The following is an 18,947-nucleotide window of genomic DNA, read 5'->3' on the forward strand; positions in this document are numbered from 1 at the left end:
CAAGGAAATGGGATCATGATTCTTTTTCTTTTTGAGTACAATAAGTTAAGCGTTCTTGGCAACAGCTATAGTAATAAAAGGTGAGATTTTGCTATGAGATCAAGCTGAATTCAAACACTTACTTTGGATGTCAAGGATAGCTTGATCCAAGATTTCTTGTTGGATCTTAGGGTCTTGCAATTGCTTGTTGACCTTCTCAATCAAATAAGCAGCCAATTGCTTTTGTTCACGCTCACGGAGACTAGTTTCATGACGAACCCAAGAGTCCAAGGTGGACTTGACTTCAGAGGCAACAGAGACTTGTTGCTTTAATTCAAAAGCTTGAGCTTCTAATTGAGCAGTTTCGCGAGAGAGTTCGAAAAGAGCCTTGGTAACTTCAACAAGATCCTTCATTTGTCCAACTTCATCAATACGCTCTTGAACGGCGCTCTTGTGGTCATCACGAGCTTGAACCAAGATGTTCTTGATACGCTATAACCCCAATACCTTCAATATTCGATTTATCTGGATCTTGAGTGATGCAAAAACTTACCTCAATGTGTTCGTTGGCCATGTTGGTAAAAGGTTCTCTAAGATACTTCAAGAGGACGCCGAGGAGACCAGCAGAGGCAACCAAGACCAAAGTTTCTTCGTTCAAAACGTAGATTTCCTTGGAGATCAAGAAAGCAGACAAACCAGTGGCAGCAGTGATGTAACCAGTCTTGGAGACGATGGAGTTGCCGGGAAGAGAGTCAATGAAGCTGTTGGCCTTCTCCTTGGGCTCCACTGTGTAAAAGCGATATGTATCAATAATGTGGTTCCTAGATTCTACCCAACAATTGCCTCTCCAAATCTATAATCTCTCTTTATCTCGTCCAATATCCATGTGTACATTGCCAATGTATGTTTATCTATCTATCTATCTATCCATATATCGCTCCCTCATCTCTATAAAATATAAAATATAAAAAACAACTAGTACCTTCAGTCTTGGAGGTGAAACCACGGATACTATTTGTATAAATGTATAAAATGCATTGCATTAGTAATTCATTTAATTGACCATCTTAAGAACAACATACGCAGAGGCACGAACGGTTTGGCGAGAAGCGGCAGCAACAGTAGGACGAACAGCAGCAGCTAAATACAAAACATTGAGTAAACAATTGACAGCTGCTATCGAGAATGACAAAAAAAAATGCTTTACCTGCGACGTTCTTGGTCAATAATCTAAGAGCCATGTCGAGAAACTAGGAATTACAGTAGGTGAATAATTGAACATTGCTATTTGATCAAAGCAGATGTCTTACATATAATAAGTTTTGTCTCTAAACAAAAAGCAATGTATATTGAATAAGCCTTATTTTAAAATGGACACCCCCACACAATTACAGACACAAAGCTTCAGTCCCCCTCAAAAAATTAAGCGAATCATAACCAGGGGGTAGCTAATCGAATTCTTCCAAACTAGAACTCTTGGAGTGCAATACATCTGCGACGACGTCACGAATATAGCTTTCCCCGCTTGTTTTGATAGCAAGATTTATATGCTTGTTTGACATTGATGATGTTGTAGATCACCTTGGCAGGTCCCTGTTTACAAATTGATGCATCTGCTTAGCAGAAACTCTGTAGATAGGTTACTTTCTCTTCATTAAGATTAAGATCAATTCATGGTGCGGGCGCCATAGCACACATTGTAGCCAAACATCACCATGTGTCTAGCCAATGACCATTGGAATTGTGCAGAAGAAGATGCATTACAATGACAATCATCTGATATGTCTGGCAGAATCAACTTCTGCATTAGTTTCATTTAACAATACTATCAAAATTTTTAATACATTTGAAATTTCAGGGTTTGTATACGAATACTCCAGGGCAACTAGAATGCAGTTGATTTTCTCGAGGTTTTCTGTATCAGGATGTTAATTTAGATGCTAAAGATGTTTTAGATAGTATTAGTTTGTATGTATCTACCTTCGCTCATACTTTTCTTTTTATTTTTTTTTCTTTTTGCAATGCAATGTTGCTCACTACTGTTAAACTCATTTTAAACCTCCGTTTGTCTTGAACTGATACTGTATAACGATGGAGTAACTGCGATTAGTTCTCAAAGAAAGACAATATGAACATATAGCAAACGCTCCGAGTTTTCAGGAACATCTTAATCTAAAGCATCTACAGTGATAGTTGCTAGCACATATTGTCGAATGTAAACTTCAGATGTGAATGTAAACTTGTCAAATCTCACCCATTATCTTGAATTCGATCGAACCAACATGATACGCAAGTTTTTCATATTGAATGCTCTAAAATACTTCAAGTAACTAAACAAATATTTTGTCCAGCTGATGAATATAATGCTGATTAGTAAATGATATATTTACATCAAGCTTGATGCGGACCACCTTAAGAATTCTTATGAATTACCTACTGACTCTATATTTATGGCACTAGAGCGCAATCATAATATCTTTTCAAAATTTTAAAGAATTGTGTGCCGTACAAGGTGAATAAAACCACCGGCAAAGCTGGTAATGGGGAGGGGGTTTACCGTAGCAAGGCAAAGATGCAAAGCCATGGTAATAAATCCAACATTTGGTAACATTGATCTATATGAGGGCTTAATTGCATCTACCAAAAATGTGGTTCATGCTGTGTAAGTAGACTCTATAAAGCAATACATACCCAAATTTGACAGCTTTCAAGCCTTCATATCTTGGCATGTAGGCTTTTCTGAGCCGCCGGAATGGCGCCAAACAATTGCACTCGAGTAGTAGTAACTTCCTGACACCTTTACTCAACTTTTTGGGTAAAAAAAAAGACATGGCCAAAAATCGACCAAAAAGCATGAGGTACCCCTCATGCTTTTTGACGAAAATCATGGCTTTCTCCGCTAAAGATCACAATCTAGTAGATAAAGGCAGAGTCTCCACTTATGGTGGCTCTACGCTGGATTCTAGCCATAATCCAGGCAACAATATGTTCACATATGCTTCCTTCTTCAAAGATATTCACAACCAAAAGCGCACTCCATTTGAAGTTGCTCCCTCCATTGTTGATAATGGATCATCCCCAGGCAAGGCCCTCGACTTCACTTCCACCTTTGTTGAAGCGACCGACGACTTCTCGTTCATCATCGACTGCTCACAATTTATTGGCATGGTGTTCAAGGAGAAGACGCTACCCAGCTGTATTCGTGCACAATATCCCAAAGGTCTTGGTATTAGACATCGTATGGTTGGCAAGAATCATAAGGTTATTGAAATGAACTTCCCCACTGAACAGGACTGTATGGAGGCCTTGGGGAAGGAGTTCGTCCTCCAGGGTAAAACTATTCAGGTCAGCAAGGCTTTGGACAAGAATGCCAACGTTGTTAGAGTTACTGTCTCGGCTATCCCTTACAAGCCTGTAGAGTTTCTTAAACCTTTGTTAATCCAGACATTTGAACAATATGGTGATATTCTCAATGTCGGTCTCTGTCACTCCAAGGATGGTAATTGGTTCACTGGTAGAGGTTTTGTTACACTTAATATGGATAAATCCAAGCAATATGAAGCTGAGTTGGCACCTCAGATCCCATTTGGAGATTTTCCGGAGAAAATCCGTTTGGTTTGGACCAATATGCAGCCCATCTGTAAGGATTGTCATACTGATGAACATGTCAAGGCCGACTGTCCTCGAGCAAAGAAGAAGGCCTGTCATAAATGCGGTAGTCTCGAGCATCTTATTGCCCAGTGTCCCCGCGCTCATTGGAATCGAAAGAAGGACCAAACTACTCAGGAACGTCGTCGCAATTCCGTTACTAAGGAGAGTAACCCTTCATCAAAGCCTACAGGAAGAGAGGTCAATCTCTTAGAATTGATGAATGTCAAGCAACCCAAATACCTCGCCAAGAAGAAGGATGTGGATGTTGCCGAAGACGCTATGGAAACCGAAGATGAATCCACCACTCCTGAACAAGAGGCTCAGGAACCAGCCGACTCAATCCACCAGGAGGAAGTAGCACCAGTTGATTCAGTTGAATCTGTCGAGCCACAGACTGTAGCATTACCTTCAGTTGCACCAACCACTGTCTTTGATCCACCCTCAACGGTGGAACCTTACCAAGATGACAGCCTTGATGACAAGGAACCAGCCTCTAAAGATGAACAGGAGACCGTTCATCTCACCAGTGAGGAATCTGAATATGAAGGCGGTGATACATCCGAAAGCTCTGTAGAATATACTAACTACCGGGACAAATACAATCTTAGTAAGGGCAAAAAGAAGACTTCTACTGCTGAAGGTGATACAGCACAGGAGGCTTCCCAGAAGCGTTCTATCAGGGAACTGGCTTCTACTCCACCGGGATCTGACCAAGAGGGATCTGCCAAAAAGGTTTCCAAGCAACAAGAGGACAGCCATATGGATGAGGCCGAGCAAGGCAACTCCACCACAACAAAATCATTATAATCTTAATGAGTGAATCAAACCAAACTAAGAATATCAAAATTAAGATAGGTTCAATCAACTGTAGGAACCTTAACAAACAATACAATCAAAACACAACAACACAATTCATAAGATATCTCAAAGGAGAACTATGCAACATATTACTATGCCAGGAAACCAACACTCCATCACACTCGTTTGACACTGTTACAACTTCCTTCAAATACCAGTTCCAATACCACCAAGCCATCTGGACCGGACAGTGTGGAATTATCAACTTCAATCAAGCCTTACACCTGCAACAACTAAAGACCTTTGACGATGGAAGAGCTATATTGGCTAAGCTCTCTCTTGTCGACAATAATATGCCACCTATGTATATACTCAATATTTATGCACATGCTGATGACTACAGGGCCAGGAATCAGCTTTTTGGTCAAATTATCACTCACCTCAACACTATGCCTAACATTCTGCCATCATTACTGATCGCAGGGGATATGAACTACTGTTTTGACAATGCTAGTTATCACCACTCTCACCGAGCAGGTAAACCGAAACAGTTTATGGAATTCTTGAACACCCATTTCTCTGATTGCCTCAACCCGAGAAATGAACCTCATGCATACACCTTCAAGCGCGGATCAACCATGTCTACCTTGGATTACATGTTTGCTGGACAGGATATAGCTTCAAAGATGAGCGATGCCACCAACTCGTTCCTCCGTCCTGAATGGACTGATCATGCTCTTGTGACCAAAACTTACACAACCGGATTGACAAACTGTGGTAAAGGCATTTGGCGTGCAAACCCTCACCTTGCCAAAAATCCTAGGTACAGACAGAAGTTGGCTGATGAAATCGAGAGATTCGTGGCGACCAAATTGGACTACAATCTTTCAGCTCAAGACAAGTGGGATTTGATCAAGCGGAAGACCAAACAGGTTACTATCAACTTTGCTAGACACCAGGATACTTGGAGAAAGGCCAGAATCAAGGCGCTGCAAAGCGAGAGGAATAACTTGCTGCGATGCTACCGGAATGACATTGAGTGCTTGAAACTGCTGCTGCCGGATGTGGAGGGAGAGCTATCCAAGCTACAGCAAGAAATTGTGGAGATTCAGATGTTGAAAGCAGGCCGCCGATGGTTGGAGCAGAGTGAGAAGTCCCCAGGATATATCAAACACACCATTGACCAGCGTGTTGACCAACGGACAATTGCAATGTTGAAACATCCTAGCACTGGAGAAGCTTGCCTAGACACGGAAACCAAACTCAATGCTGCTGAATCCTTCTACCAGGATCTGTACACGGAGGAGCCAATTGACATGGATTGCTTGAATACCATGCTCGGTCATATTGACCGTACGGTATCACCGGAGGATGCTACAATGATTATGGAGCCAATAGACTATGATGATATCTTGGACGGTGCCCGTCGAACCCCCAAACAGAGTAGCCCAGGACTGGACGGCATTGGCTATGAGATACTTTACCTCCTTGTCTCTCACCCAAGCTGTCGTGATATTATCCATCAGGTATTTAATGACGCTGTTCGTTCGGCAAAGTTCCCCAAATCTTGGCAGGCCTCATGTATCATTATCTTACACAAGAAAGGTGACAAGAGTGATCTAGCTAACTACCGTCCCATCACATTGATTGCAGCGGATTGCAAGGTCTTTACTCGCATCATGAACTCTAGAGTTGTCCAAGTGGCTAACAGGATTATCACCCCTTATCAATGCGGTTTCTTGCCCGGCCGTTATATTGGGGATCATGGAATGTCTCTCCAGGTGATTATGGATAATGCTCAGTCTGCTAGCTGGCGGAACCCCTCCAATTTTACTGCTTATGCTGGCATCATGCTTGATAATGCCAAGGCCTATGACCGGGTCCACCCAAAGTATCTCTCCCAAGTACTGCTAAAGTTTGGCTTCCCTGAAGCGTTTGTCACATGCATTACCAACCTGTTCTTCGATAACTCCATCTATGTCAATGTAAATGGCTTCTTAACCGGGGCAATCTCTCAGCGACGAGGGATTCGTCAAGGTGATAGTATCTCGCCAGTCTTGTTCAACCTGGCCATTGAGCCTTTTCTACTCTCCATAGTCAACAATGTGAACCTCACAGGATACAGCCTGCAACACGTCAAGCTCCCGCACCAAATACAGAACCCATGGATATCTCCTGCTCCCATCAAGGTCCTCGCGTACGCCGATGATGTCCTGTCCTTTGTGAAGTCGCAAGATGAATTAGTTGAGCTCCAGGATCGACTCAGAGTGTACAATCAAGCCTCCAATGCCAAGATCAATTACAGTAAATCCGTCGCCTTCCCGCTGCACGGCGGTAAGATGAAAGATACTGATGGCCAACAGGTCAAACGTTATGTCACTACTCAACTGCGTATGAAATGGTACGACAGCCACTCCACGGGTTATATCAAGTATCTTGGATACCCACTCTGGTTTGCTAATCACCAACGCGATGTCTTCGTCTCAGAGCTACTGGGCAATATCAGGGTCATGACTGACATCTACGGGTCTAGAAAGGTCTCACTCTACGGCAAGGCCAACATCGCCAACACGCTCATCCTCTCCAAGCTGTGGCATGTTATCCGAGTTGTGTCGCTCCCTCAAGAGGTTTTGAAAAAGATCAAGTCCACCATTTACCAATTTGTGATGTCCGGTTTGTTCCCACCGCTCAAGGCAAACTCATTCTTTCTACCTCGTGATCAAGGCGGGCTAGGCCTGATCGACATTGGAGCACAACAAAAGTCGTTACAGTTTCGATACCTACGAGTCTTACTACTCGGTAACCATGGTCGCCTACCTGGCTTCACATATCAACTGCTCACTCACGCACTTCGTCTCACAAACGACGTCGCTCATCATGCCCTGCCTCTCTTGTTTCCATCTGCTCGCTACAAGAATACGCTGAATGGTCTCCATCCATTCCTATCGATGTTCAATGCCATGGACATCTGCAGCCTTCACAGAGACTGGGATAGACGCCCAACAATCACTACCATCATGAGTCTCCCCCTCCTTGCTGCCTTCAACCCCTTTGCTGTTACAACAGACCTGGAATTCATGACCAAAGATTCGGTTAGGAGAAGTTGTATCCGCGACTTCTTTGCATATGACCTTGCTCAGCATAGCCTCCAGTTTCGACCTCGGTCAGAATGCCCCACACCAACCACCTTGAACAAAGTTCGTCGTGCCCTAGCCAACCATCAGATCTCCTTCCAACGCTTTGTCAACCACAACAATGCCGGTGAGATGGATTTCCTGCCTTTCGTTGAATCCATGATCTACCAACAGCACCCAATCTTCAAACTGCCGAATAGAGAGCTCCGTTTCGTCATGCTAGACATGGCTAACCTCGATGTCGGTAGACATTACAGTAACCAACTCAGCAAACAGCAATGGAAGGCATTCTACAAGAACACGATGCACTACTCAGCTCGCAACCTTTGGTACAGAATGATCCACAAACAAAGCTCAAATCAACTGGCAATGGCCCAACGCAATCTTAAACATGCCGCATCAGACCGCTGTACCCTTTGCAATGAAGTGGAAGACGCTCAACACCTGCTCATCAGTTGCGTCCATAAACTTGATGTCTGGGACTCCTCCTTCAACGAGTTCCTTAGCTACCCCAAAACCGCCGATCCACAACTTATCTACAACTCAATTATGCACTTCAAACTGAAGCATTATTATATCTACAATTATGACTTACACATTACCATATATGACCTCTTTGCCACCATTATGCGTACTATCTGGAGACACCATTATCAACAGTTTTACAACCTCATCCCCTTTAATGCCATCCAAGTCTGTCGCCACATCCGCACAGAACTGTTAAGATTGTCAAATCTTAGGCAACTCTCCCATTAGTTTATTATTCAAGATTTATATATGGCAAGTCACTTTGTCTCCATACACTTGTCCATCTCTTTGATGCATTTGTTTTATTTCTAATTACTATTCTAATAAAATAATATCATCCAAAAAAAAAAAAAAAAAAAAAAAAAACTTTTTGACGAAAATCAAACGATCGCGTTTTTCATCTTGAAAATGAAGACTTTTACTATGGTATATCTTGAATCAAAATGTTTCTCTCGATCCAAGGTAATCTCTGAAACCACTTTTATGAGGCTTTCATATGCAAAATATGGCTATTTTTGCTAAAAACCTCATTTCATATTTTAATAAATTGCTCGTTAATTTCATTCAAAACATCTATTACAACTAGCACCGTTGGAAGCGCCTTGAAAAGTACTTCAAGAATGTATTAGAAAGCGTAGGGTGATCATCACAATTTACATAGTCGAATATCACAAAATAGATTTTAAAAGTCGAAGAAGGACAAAATCTGTCCAATCTTGAACAAAAAAATGCAAACTGAGTTTGAATTGATTTTGGCAGCGGCATTGCTGCTGGCTGACCTAAATGCCTTTCTGATGATGACAATGGATGATTAGGATGCTGCTTAAATGAAGATCATGGCTTTGAAAGTACTACCACTTAGCGCAAATACTCTTTTTTTTTGCTTGGCTGGGCATTTCTATATCTGAAAACGACAGTCAGCTTGACTCATTACCATATAATACGTAATTGTAATTTTCTAATCATGATATGCAGCATTTCAACATGGCCTGTAGGCAACATGCGTTTCATTGACTCGTTTAAAAGAAACTGTTGCCGTTGACTAAAAAGCTATTTGGTGTCTAATGAAAATATCTTTAAAACTTGTATAAGAATATTCACTGGAAATGATGTCTGCAATCTCGTTGACAGTTGGCAGATTTTGAGTGTGTCTATCTTTACCAACAATTAGCCCCAGTCTTATTTGAGGGTTGAGTCGAATGTGAGCATCCTCGTTGATATGATTTCAGGCTTGTATTTTTTCTTCTTCGCAGGTCCTCACGAATATGCTTGTTAATGCAAACAAAAGCTCCTGAGCTTTGTCATGTTCTCAATGTCAAACAACTGCCTAATGTTGGCAAACAACATCGTCATATATGCATACAAACAATGTCACTTGACAACAAGCTAGACCTCCAGCATGCGCATCGTCATGGAAACAGACAGTTGTAAATTTATAACATATTGTCTTTATAAATCAATATACCTGATACTAGCCGATCTATCTCGCTACGCTCGATGTCAGCGTCACCCTGTAGGCTCTCGCCAAAGACATTTCAAATCAGATATTGTAACGTTTTGATATATCAAGTAGGTTTTAAACAACCAACTATTAGTTAGTAAAAGAAAGGTTATATCAGAGCCAGGAGGAGGAGGAGAGGAGGTATCTCCCTCGACATCCTTCTTGCTTACACTGATATCAAACAAAGCCTATTATTGGGACAATGCGAAAGAAAATTCAAGTTTCATGCAGCATTTGTACATCACAATCACCATTTTCTGATAATAGAGCTGTCATGTCATTCACTGCTGCTGATGCTCTTAATAAGATAGCGACATAAAGCTGGTCATAAGTAAATACAGGACTTGTGTAAGATCTACAGCGACTTTTTTGAGATATTGTCATGAAAAAAGACACCTTCTTGAGGTAAATCCCCCCAAAAAAGTACTTGCGCTAAGTGGTAGTACTTTCAAAGCCATGATCTTCATTTAAGCAGCATCCTAATCATCCATTGTCATCATCAGAAAGGCATTTAGGTCAGCCAGCAGCAATGCCGCTGCCAAAATCAATTCAAACTCAGTTTGCATTTTTTTGTTCAAGATTGGACAGATTTTGTCCTTCTTCGACTTTTAAAATCTATTTTGTGATATTCGACTATGTAAATTGTGATGATCACCCTACGCTTTCTAATACAGAACCTTTCTTTCGTCTAAATTGTTTTTAGGGCCTTTTAAACCCCGAAAACAACATCATCAAGCAGTAAAGATCCAAACAAAACCGACAACAAACACAGTTACAACAAGCCAGTCAGGTCTGTCAAGCCAGCCGACACCTACCGTTACCTCCAACTCCCGTCTTACTTTAGCCAAACAGACGACAACCGGCAACCGAACCTCTAAACTTCCCGTTGCTTCTAGGAAGCGGCGCCACTCCACTATCAAAGCTACCACGGTACCTTTACGTAGATCACCGCGAAGCCAAGCAACTACTACTGACTTTATGGACACTATGAATATTGCAACACCCGTTGCTCCTGCACCTACAACCGCTCCCACCAGCTCCACTATCAATATGGTCGTTGAGCCTTCCACTAATGCGATCAACCCACCTGCCTTCCTTGAAGGCATGCACCCACCTAAACCAGACGAAATCCATCAGTCTCCCCTGATGCCCACTTGGATTCAGGAGATCTATTCACGTCTTGCCTCTGTCACCACTCACTTGCAGACTCACGACTCACAACTGGAACAGAACCAAGCTTTGATCAAACAGACTCAAGAATTGATCAAAAAGAACCAGGAACTCCAACTGGCTTTGGATAAAGCCCACCACGAGATTGCGCAACTCAAGTCGGCTGCCAATCAAACCTCGACACCTCCATCTGCTACTACGCCGGTGCTCGAAAGGAGCTCCGAGGGCACCTCAGCCTCTCTATGGGCAGATATGGCTGCCAAACCACCAGCGGATGAAGCAGCTCCAGCCGTTACTAAACGCAAGGATTCCAAGCCCAAGGCTTCCACATCCACCAAACCAGCTCCCAAGGCCAAAGCCAAACGGCCATTGACTTTAGAGCAGGTTAGCCGGTTCTACTCTCTTCCCTCGACGACCCACGGTTACCAATTCCTGTACTTCACCTCTCGTGGACGTGAAGCCATCTCGAAAGTCCGTGCGGGTTTCCAGGTGCTTGGTTTATCTCAAAGCCGCATTCTTGATATCCATTACCCTACTAATAACATCATTAGTTTCTTAGTTCACAACGACTATGCCTCCACTGTCGTGGAAGCAATGGCTCAACTCCCTGACTCTCAACGGATTACCGACTTCGACCCTTGTGCACCCACCATCCTCAGGGATCCCAAGTACGCCAACCATGCTGATCCGCTCTTTTTGCAGTCTGAGGCGGCACGCATTCACCAAGAACGTTTGCTCCGCATGATTAAACGCCTCAACACTCCCAACATCAAATTGGCCGTCGCTCGCGACTTCTGCTTCAAACGAAAATGGATATCCGAGACTATGTATCAAACATTTTACCGTGAGATCTACCCTGCCAAGGCATCCAAGACTGCCTCATCTTCTTCAACGGATGATGTTAACATGGATGATGCTCCTGCTTCTCAAGATTCTACTTCCCAACCTGCTGCCTCCTCTTCCTCTATTAGCCCAGCTGACGGCGTCTCAGCCCCCTTGGTCTAATGAGTACTACTACCTTTGAATCACCCAACTATGCGAATAATATGCCCCATTATGACACGAATACTAATTCTTTTATGCACAATCACAATCTAAATATAGCTTCCTTGAACTGCCGCAATCTCGTCAAAGCATCTACGCCCGAGATTAGCTCTGACTTCATCCGATACCTCCGTTCCTTACATTTGGACATCCTCTGTGTTCAAGAATCACATGCAGTCGAGGCAGTTCAAGATCAACTCAATTTACAATTTCAAGCTCATGACACCTTATGGACCCAACATTGTGGTATTATTTCATTCAATCCTTTAATTCAATTACATTCGTTAGACTTAGATCTAGATCAACGCATCATTGCCTGTAAGGTTGTCCATGCCAATGCGTTGTTTCCACCCTTTACGCTCCTTAATGTTTATGCCCCAGCCCAGTACTCACCCCGAGTTCGGTTCTTCAGAGACCTACTAACGTTGCCCCTTTTCGACATTCCTTCTTCAACCTCTCGGGAATCCCTATCCTCTTTATCTACCTTGCTCGATTCTGATCCTTCCAATCTTTCTCCCATGCTTCTGATGGGCGATTTCAACTACCATGCTACCTCCTATCTGACCGACGATAGTGATGATCCGGAACTTGATACTGACAATATTACTTCAGGAGCTGCTATTCACAGACACTTCCACCGACTCATCAATACCCACCTCTTTGAATGCACTCATTCCAGGGAAGAGGGTCCTCTATTACCAACCTATCGTAGACGAACTGGTCAATCTACTATCGATTACCTTTATGCTTCTAATTTCCTATTTCAACATCTACATTCGTCTGAAATTATGTTCCTTGACTCCTCCTGGACGGATCATGCTCTACTACGGGCTCGATTTGTCTTTTCTTCGGATCGTCAGGGATCAGGCCTTTGGCGTGCTAACCCAAATCTTTCGACTAACCCATATTTCATTGACCAACTGTTTACAGCTCTTGATGACTTTTTCAATACCTTGGAGATCTCTGCCTCTATCGATATCGCCGCCTCTATTCCTCCTGCTTCCCCACAGGACAATTGGGATGCTCTCAAAACCTTGGTGCAAGAAATTGTTCGTCGAGTCAGTCGTGATAGAAGTAGTGCCTTGGAACGTCAATCCAAACGACTCCAACGTAAACGCAATCGCATCTGTCGACAATATACAGATCCTCGGATCCGCGCTCCTCTACTCTCGACTATTGAAAAGCAGATAGGTATTCTTCAACGGGAGATAGCTTCCAACTTACGATTACGTGCTGGTAAACATTGGCGCGAGCAGGGAGAAACCTCTGCCGGATACCTCAAACGTACCATTGCCACTCGTGCGGTCAAAAAGGCGATTACTAGCCTCATCAATCCAGTTACTAACTCATTATGCACTGACCCCTCTTCAATGCAGACAGCAGCCTCTAGTTTCTATGCAGCATTATACTCCTGCGATGCCGTGGATTCAGCGAGTATCGACTCTCTGTGTGCCACTATTCCGGATTCTGACACCATCGCGGATGCCGATCATGATACCCTTCAGCAACCTTTCACCATTGCCGACTTATTGACTGGTACTCATCGTACCAAGTTCCAATCCAGTCCTGGTATCGACGGTTTACCTTACCCCATTCTCAACATTATCTTCAACCACCAGAAGGCCGCCCAACTTGCTGTTAAGGTGTTTAATGATGCCCTCAACCTGGGTATCTTCCCTTCCAGCTGGTTGCAAACTTGCATTTGTTTACTACCCAAGTCTGGCGACCTCTCCAACCTCAAGAATTGGCGTCCACTATCTTTGATTTGCTGTGATGCCAAGATCTTCACACGATTGCTTAATCAACGCCTTATGCCCTTCATGAACAAGATCATATGCCCCCAACAGTCTGGATTCATGCCTGGTCGTTTTATCGGTGATAATGGTATGATTCTCAACAACACTCGTCTCATTGCTGCTGAAACTTCATCGGACAGTATTGCGCTGCTCTTGGATCAAGAGAAAGCGTATGATCGCATCCACCCTGACTACCTTCGGGCGGTGATGCAACGATTTAACCTTCCTACTAACATTATCCATTCATTAATAACCCTTCTCTTCTCTACGCAAATTCACATCAACATTAACGGCCACATATCCACCTCGTCCATCACCCAACAACGTGGTATCCGCCAAGGGGATCCCATCTCACCCCTCCTTTTCAACATTGCTTTTGATCCTTTCCTTCGTTCCATTCAACAAGATCCTCAGTTTACTGGTTTCAACCTGCATACTGAAGCTCCACCTCCTACTAATCAAACTACATCTGACGATATTTCAGTTCCTATGCAACAGTTGTTTCCGGACAATGACGGCCTTGCTGTCAGTCCTGATACTCCTGCTCCTCCAGATTCTCCCGCCTCTACACCTCTGGCGGTAAAAATCCTGGCATATGCGGATGATACATTGGTATATCTCCATGATACGCAGGACTTTCATCGCTTGCAGACCGCCATCACCATGTATATGAAAGCTTCTAACGCATTATTGAACTATCACAAGACAGTAGCTACATCTCTCTCAGGCAATCCTTCAGCAACTTGGCAAGCCTTACTCGCAACCTATGGCATAAACGCCTGGCATGATCGAACATCCGCCACTCCCCTCATTTATCTCGGTTATCCCATCTGTTCCAGCATTACTCAACGCAATGTTGCCTTTCAAAAACTATATGATTCCATCCGAAATGCCATTGCTCTTCACTCACAACGCAACATCTCCATCCGTGGCCGTGCTACCATTCTCAATTCACTCATTTATTCCAAATTATGGCATGTTTTACGACTCACAACATTTACCAAGGCCCAGTTGCTCTCTTTACGAAGCCTGGGTACCGCCTTCATTAATTTTCGTATATTCCCTAGACTCTCTTTTGCTACTCTCTCTTTACCTCGCTCTGCCGGTGGTTTGGGGCTCCTAGATCCTCTCTCTCAACAACAAGCTCTGCAATGGTACTGGGTGTGCCCTCTATTACTTCAATATCTTGACTCTCCGGCCTTCTCCAAGTACAACACTCCTTCGCTTCCTGTCTTAACTTATACTCTTTCTTGGTGCTACTCCTCCACCGTCTTCCCTCATTTCTTCTACTATCTCTTGTTGCCTTATGCTCGCCATCGGTCGTGGTTTCCTCAAAGCCCATCCCGTCGACACAGCTATCTCAATCCAATTACTAATCTTCAGTCCTGTTTGTCACTTTTCCAGATAACAGAGCGTCATAACTTATATGTTGATGCTGTTACTTGCTACTCACTTCCTCTCTATGATATTCTTTTACATTCACTACCTACTACTAATACTCTTTATTCATCTAGCTTTATACCACCGAATCTTCTCTTAGACGGCTCCAACGTTGCAAAGAAGCTTCTTGTAAGCGACATTTTCCGGTTAGATGCTGATCATCAGGTGCTTCGTGTTCGTTCTTCCTTCCAATTTGCTAGCCATCCTATTGTCTCCCAACGTGTTGCTGATTTCATCAATTCTCGTCAACTGATATTCCAACCTTTCTTTGCACAGCAATGCTTCATTGCTCCCCGTCCAGCCCTAGACCCTCATCAACCTCCCTCTCTGCGGGCGTTTTGCCGTAGCATTTTCGTCCCTCCTTCTTCCTCGCCTTCGCGTAGTCGGTTGCCACTCAACAGCATCCGCTTTTTTAAAAAACTACGCAAAAACCTACCCTCTTCCTCCTCCTCTCTTTCTCCTCTCCAACCTCCTCAATGGCGCTCATTCTGGACACTCGCAATTCCCCTTGCTGCTCGCACGGTCTGGTATCGGGCTATATATGAAAAAATCCCCACCAGAGCCCTCCTACATCTACGCGTTCCTGACAATCACCCTTCTCACCTCTGTACAATCTGCCCTGCCTCTCCCACGGAGGATATCACACATGCTCTGTTCTCCTGTCCTCCCAAGTTGCTGGTCTGGCGATACATGTATCACACCTATCTTTCTGCTTCTCCATCAATCTCTGATGTTGATCTGATTCATTTCTTACAACAAACTTTACTCTGTTCTTCCCCTCTTCTTGATCGTGATCCCTCTCTCTCGTTCAATGAACTCTCTATTCCTCAACTATTCGCAACTACTCTTTTGACAATTTGGCAAGCGCATTGGCGCTGGATCTTCGACCGAACCCCGTTCATCGCTGACACCGTTCAACTTCGCCTTGCTCGCTCTCTTGCTCGTTTGGATGCCGAGTTAAATCTTGATTCGTAAGTATTCAGTTTTACCTTTTCGTTCATTCTTCTGTCACCTTTTTTTTTTCCAACCCATTTTCCATCCGATCCTTTGTCTCTATATCCAGTCTTTTCTATCCCTCAGCACGACATTTAAAGGACTTTAAATAAAAACTGGAGCTCGTCTCCCCTACAAAAAAAAAAAAAAAAAAAAAAAAAAAAAACGCTTTCTAATACATTCTTGAAGTACTTTTCAAGGCGCTTCCAACGGTGCTAGTTGTAATAGATGTTTTGAATGAAATTAACGAGCAATTTATTAAAATATGAAATGAGGTTTTTAGCAAAAATAGCCATATTTTGCATATGAAAGCCTCATAAAAGTGGTTTCAGAGATTACCTTGGATCGAGAGAAACATTTTGATTCAAGATATACCATAGTAAAAGTCTTCATTTTCAAGATGAAAAACGCGATCGTTTGATTTTCGTCAAAAAGCATGAGGGGTACCTCATGCTTTTTGGTCGATTTTTGGCCATGTCTTTTTTTTTACCCAAAAAGTTGAGTAAAGGTGTCAGGAAGTTACTACTACTCGAGTGCAATTGTTTGGCGCCATTCCGGCGGCTCAGAAAACCCTACATGCCAAGATATGAAGGCTTGAAAGCTGTCAAATTTGGCTGTATTTTATACATTTGCTTGTCAATAAACGCATTTTTGTTATGATACAAAGGCGTACAGACATTGTATGCATTTATCTAAATTTAGAGCATACTGCGAAATATTCAGCTGGAAATATTAGGCTGATTGACACTGTTGTATCGCTGTATCATAGCACATTGATACAGCTTATTAGTGAGATGACGGTGGTTGTAAGGCAAACTGGACATTTTTAGACGTTATAGATAGTCTGTATCTAGTAGAAACTATTATGCTATAAAATTAGCTGAAACATAGATGGTTCATAACTCGGTAGCTCAAATTAATAGGTGGTCCGTATCCCATATCGGCTTTTACATAATGCTTTGACATGTTTGTGGAAGATTCCCAACTTACAAATCAACACTTTCGTGACTCGGCTTCCATCCTTTTTTTTTTCAAACTTTTCTACCTTTTTATTATTACTGATCTCTTTCATTTGTTATAATCAATCACACTTGAACGAAAATGTCTGCTCCTGAGCATGTAAGTAGATTGATGGCAATACACAGTAAATGAGCGAGATTGCTGAAGAGAGCATTCATCTGCAATGTAGATTGAGGAAGAAATTGATAACCTCGTCGAGGATGAGTATGTCCAAGAAGGAGATGTTGAAGAGGAAGAGGTGCCCGACTTGGATGAAGGCGAGCCTATGGACGACGATGATGAGGAAGAGGATATGGATGGTAATAATAGTACTTGATCTGCTTGTGGTCAGCTTGGAGGCTTACAACATGCACAATTAGACTCTGCCGATGGCTTTGAAGTTAGACCCAATGCCGACGATGAAAACACTATGGAACTTGCAGATGACTCAGTGCAAGGTTTCTTTGATCATCGTGAGCCCGTCTATGCCATTGCTATGCATCCCACTAGTAATGGTATTATTGTCAGTGGTGGCGGTGATGACAAGAGTTATTTGTGGCGTTGTGATACTGGTGAGATGATGAAATGCCTCGATGGTCATACTGATTCTGTCACAGCTGTCGCTTTCAGTTGTGATGGCAAGTATGTTGCATCCGCAGCTATGGACGGTAAGGTGCGTGTCTGGAACGCTGAAACTGGTGACTTTTGTGTATCTGTGGATGGCCCTGATGAGATTATCTGGATCGACTGGCATCCCAAGGGTAACATTTTGTTGGCTGGTGCAAATGATTCCACTATTTGGATGTGGGCCAGTAAGTAAAACTGAATTGATGTGGCATCTGTGCTACTGAAGAAACTCATCGTGTCCTATAGTGCCTTCGGGTAAATTCATGAACATCTTCAACGGTCATGCTGGTCCTGTCACTGCAGGTTGTTTCACACCTGATGGCAAGAAGATTGTTTCAACATCTGAAGATTCTAGTTTCATTATCTGGGATCCCAAGTCTGCAGCTGCTGAATTCCGTTTGTCTGGTGATGATGCTCGTTTCCATGCTGAAGTCATTACATCTGTTTGTGTAAACAAGGATAGTACTTTGGCTATCACTGGTGATGCTACTGGTAAAGCTAGACTTGTGAATATCTTGAATGGCAATGTAAGTGCTTTATATGAAGGTTTTGGCATGGCTTATTCAGTTGTGCTTTAGATTGTTGCTTCATTAGAAAACCACACAGACTCAGTGGAGACATCTTCATTCTGTGATGTGTAAGTATTTTGTTCGCATGGAGATGCACTTTGATTGTTCTAATTTTTAAACCGTTTGTAGCCTTCCTTTAGCTGCTACCGGTTCAGTTGACGGTACAGTCTCTATTTGGGATGTCCAAACACAGCGTCTCCGTGCTACCTTGAGCCATGAAGATGCCGTTGTTAAAGCAAAGTTTGTTAAAAACTCTCCTATGCTTGCCACATGCTCAGCAGACAGAACTGTAAAGATGTGGGATGCTCGTACAGGTCAATGTGTCAAGTCTTGGTCTGGCCATCGTGATACCGTTCTTGATATCGCCGTCGCAGAGTATGTATTTTGATGCTTATCGTCTTTGCTTGTGCTAATCATCCATTTTCTGTAGTGATGGCAATGTCATCTGTTCTGCCTCTGATGATGGTACCTGTTTGGTATTCAGCATGTAATAGAAAAAGAGGAGATTCTTGTATTTTTTGAAGTAGATTATTAATATATATACATAAAGCATCCTGTGCATAAACGCAGCAATAGCATCCATAACTCTCCTTACTATGCAACAATCTAATCTGTTGTTTAAAAAGTCTTAATTTTCATACTCATACACTCTAAGGACGCATAAAGTTCGAACATCATATTTTTGACTTTAGCACGATAGCATCTAGGTATTTACCAT

General features: G+C 42.9%; 6 protein-coding genes across 6 annotated transcripts; 5 read left to right on the plus strand and 1 right to left on the minus strand.

Moving 5' to 3' along the window:
* Window positions 1-45: 45 nt before the first annotated feature.
* On the minus strand, window positions 46-1,220 carry BCK1_1 (mitogen-activated protein kinase kinase kinase; the record flags this gene model as incomplete). The annotated part of the gene is made up of 6 exons (XM_064823752.1): window positions 46-65; window positions 123-471; window positions 533-765; window positions 962-990; window positions 1,062-1,119; window positions 1,187-1,220. The coding sequence occupies 6 exons, from the start codon at window positions 1,218-1,220 to the stop codon at window positions 46-48; spliced, it is 723 nt and encodes a 240-aa protein (XP_064688577.1).
* Window positions 1,221-2,865: 1,645 nt separating this feature from the next.
* Window positions 2,866-4,437, plus strand: ATC70_004450 (uncharacterized protein; the record flags this gene model as incomplete). The annotated part of the gene is made up of 1 exon (XM_064823753.1): window positions 2,866-4,437. The coding sequence occupies one exon, from the start codon at window positions 2,866-2,868 to the stop codon at window positions 4,435-4,437; it is 1,572 nt and encodes a 523-aa protein (XP_064688578.1).
* Window positions 4,438-4,877: 440 nt separating this feature from the next.
* Window positions 4,878-8,318, plus strand: ATC70_004451 (uncharacterized protein; the record flags this gene model as incomplete). The annotated part of the gene is made up of 1 exon (XM_064823754.1): window positions 4,878-8,318. One exon carries the CDS (start codon window positions 4,878-4,880, stop codon window positions 8,316-8,318), a length of 3,441 nt encoding a protein of 1,146 aa, XP_064688579.1.
* A 2,260-nt stretch (window positions 8,319-10,578) lies between these two features.
* On the plus strand, window positions 10,579-11,766 carry ATC70_004452 (uncharacterized protein; the record flags this gene model as incomplete). The annotated part of the gene is made up of 1 exon (XM_064823755.1): window positions 10,579-11,766. The coding sequence occupies one exon, from the start codon at window positions 10,579-10,581 to the stop codon at window positions 11,764-11,766; it is 1,188 nt and encodes a 395-aa protein (XP_064688580.1).
* Window positions 11,767-11,807: 41 nt separating this feature from the next.
* On the plus strand, window positions 11,808-16,016 carry ATC70_004453 (uncharacterized protein; the record flags this gene model as incomplete). The annotated part of the gene is made up of 1 exon (XM_064823756.1): window positions 11,808-16,016. One exon carries the CDS (start codon window positions 11,808-11,810, stop codon window positions 16,014-16,016), a length of 4,209 nt encoding a protein of 1,402 aa, XP_064688581.1.
* A 1,119-nt stretch (window positions 16,017-17,135) lies between these two features.
* On the plus strand, window positions 17,136-18,720 carry ATC70_004454 (Pro-apoptotic serine protease NMA111; the record flags this gene model as incomplete). Its single annotated transcript, XM_064823757.1, has 7 exons — window positions 17,136-17,153; window positions 17,224-17,353; window positions 17,414-17,845; window positions 17,907-18,187; window positions 18,239-18,297; window positions 18,359-18,604; window positions 18,660-18,720. The coding sequence occupies 7 exons, from the start codon at window positions 17,136-17,138 to the stop codon at window positions 18,718-18,720; spliced, it is 1,227 nt and encodes a 408-aa protein (XP_064688582.1).
* Window positions 18,721-18,947: the final 227 nt, after the last annotated feature.

The sequence above is a fragment of the Mucor velutinosus genome (genome assembly GCF_035048745.1).
Source record: "Mucor velutinosus strain NIH1002 chromosome Unknown tig00001540, whole genome shotgun sequence".
NCBI classification, from domain to species: Eukaryota; Fungi; Mucoromycota; class Mucoromycetes; order Mucorales; family Mucoraceae; genus Mucor; species Mucor velutinosus.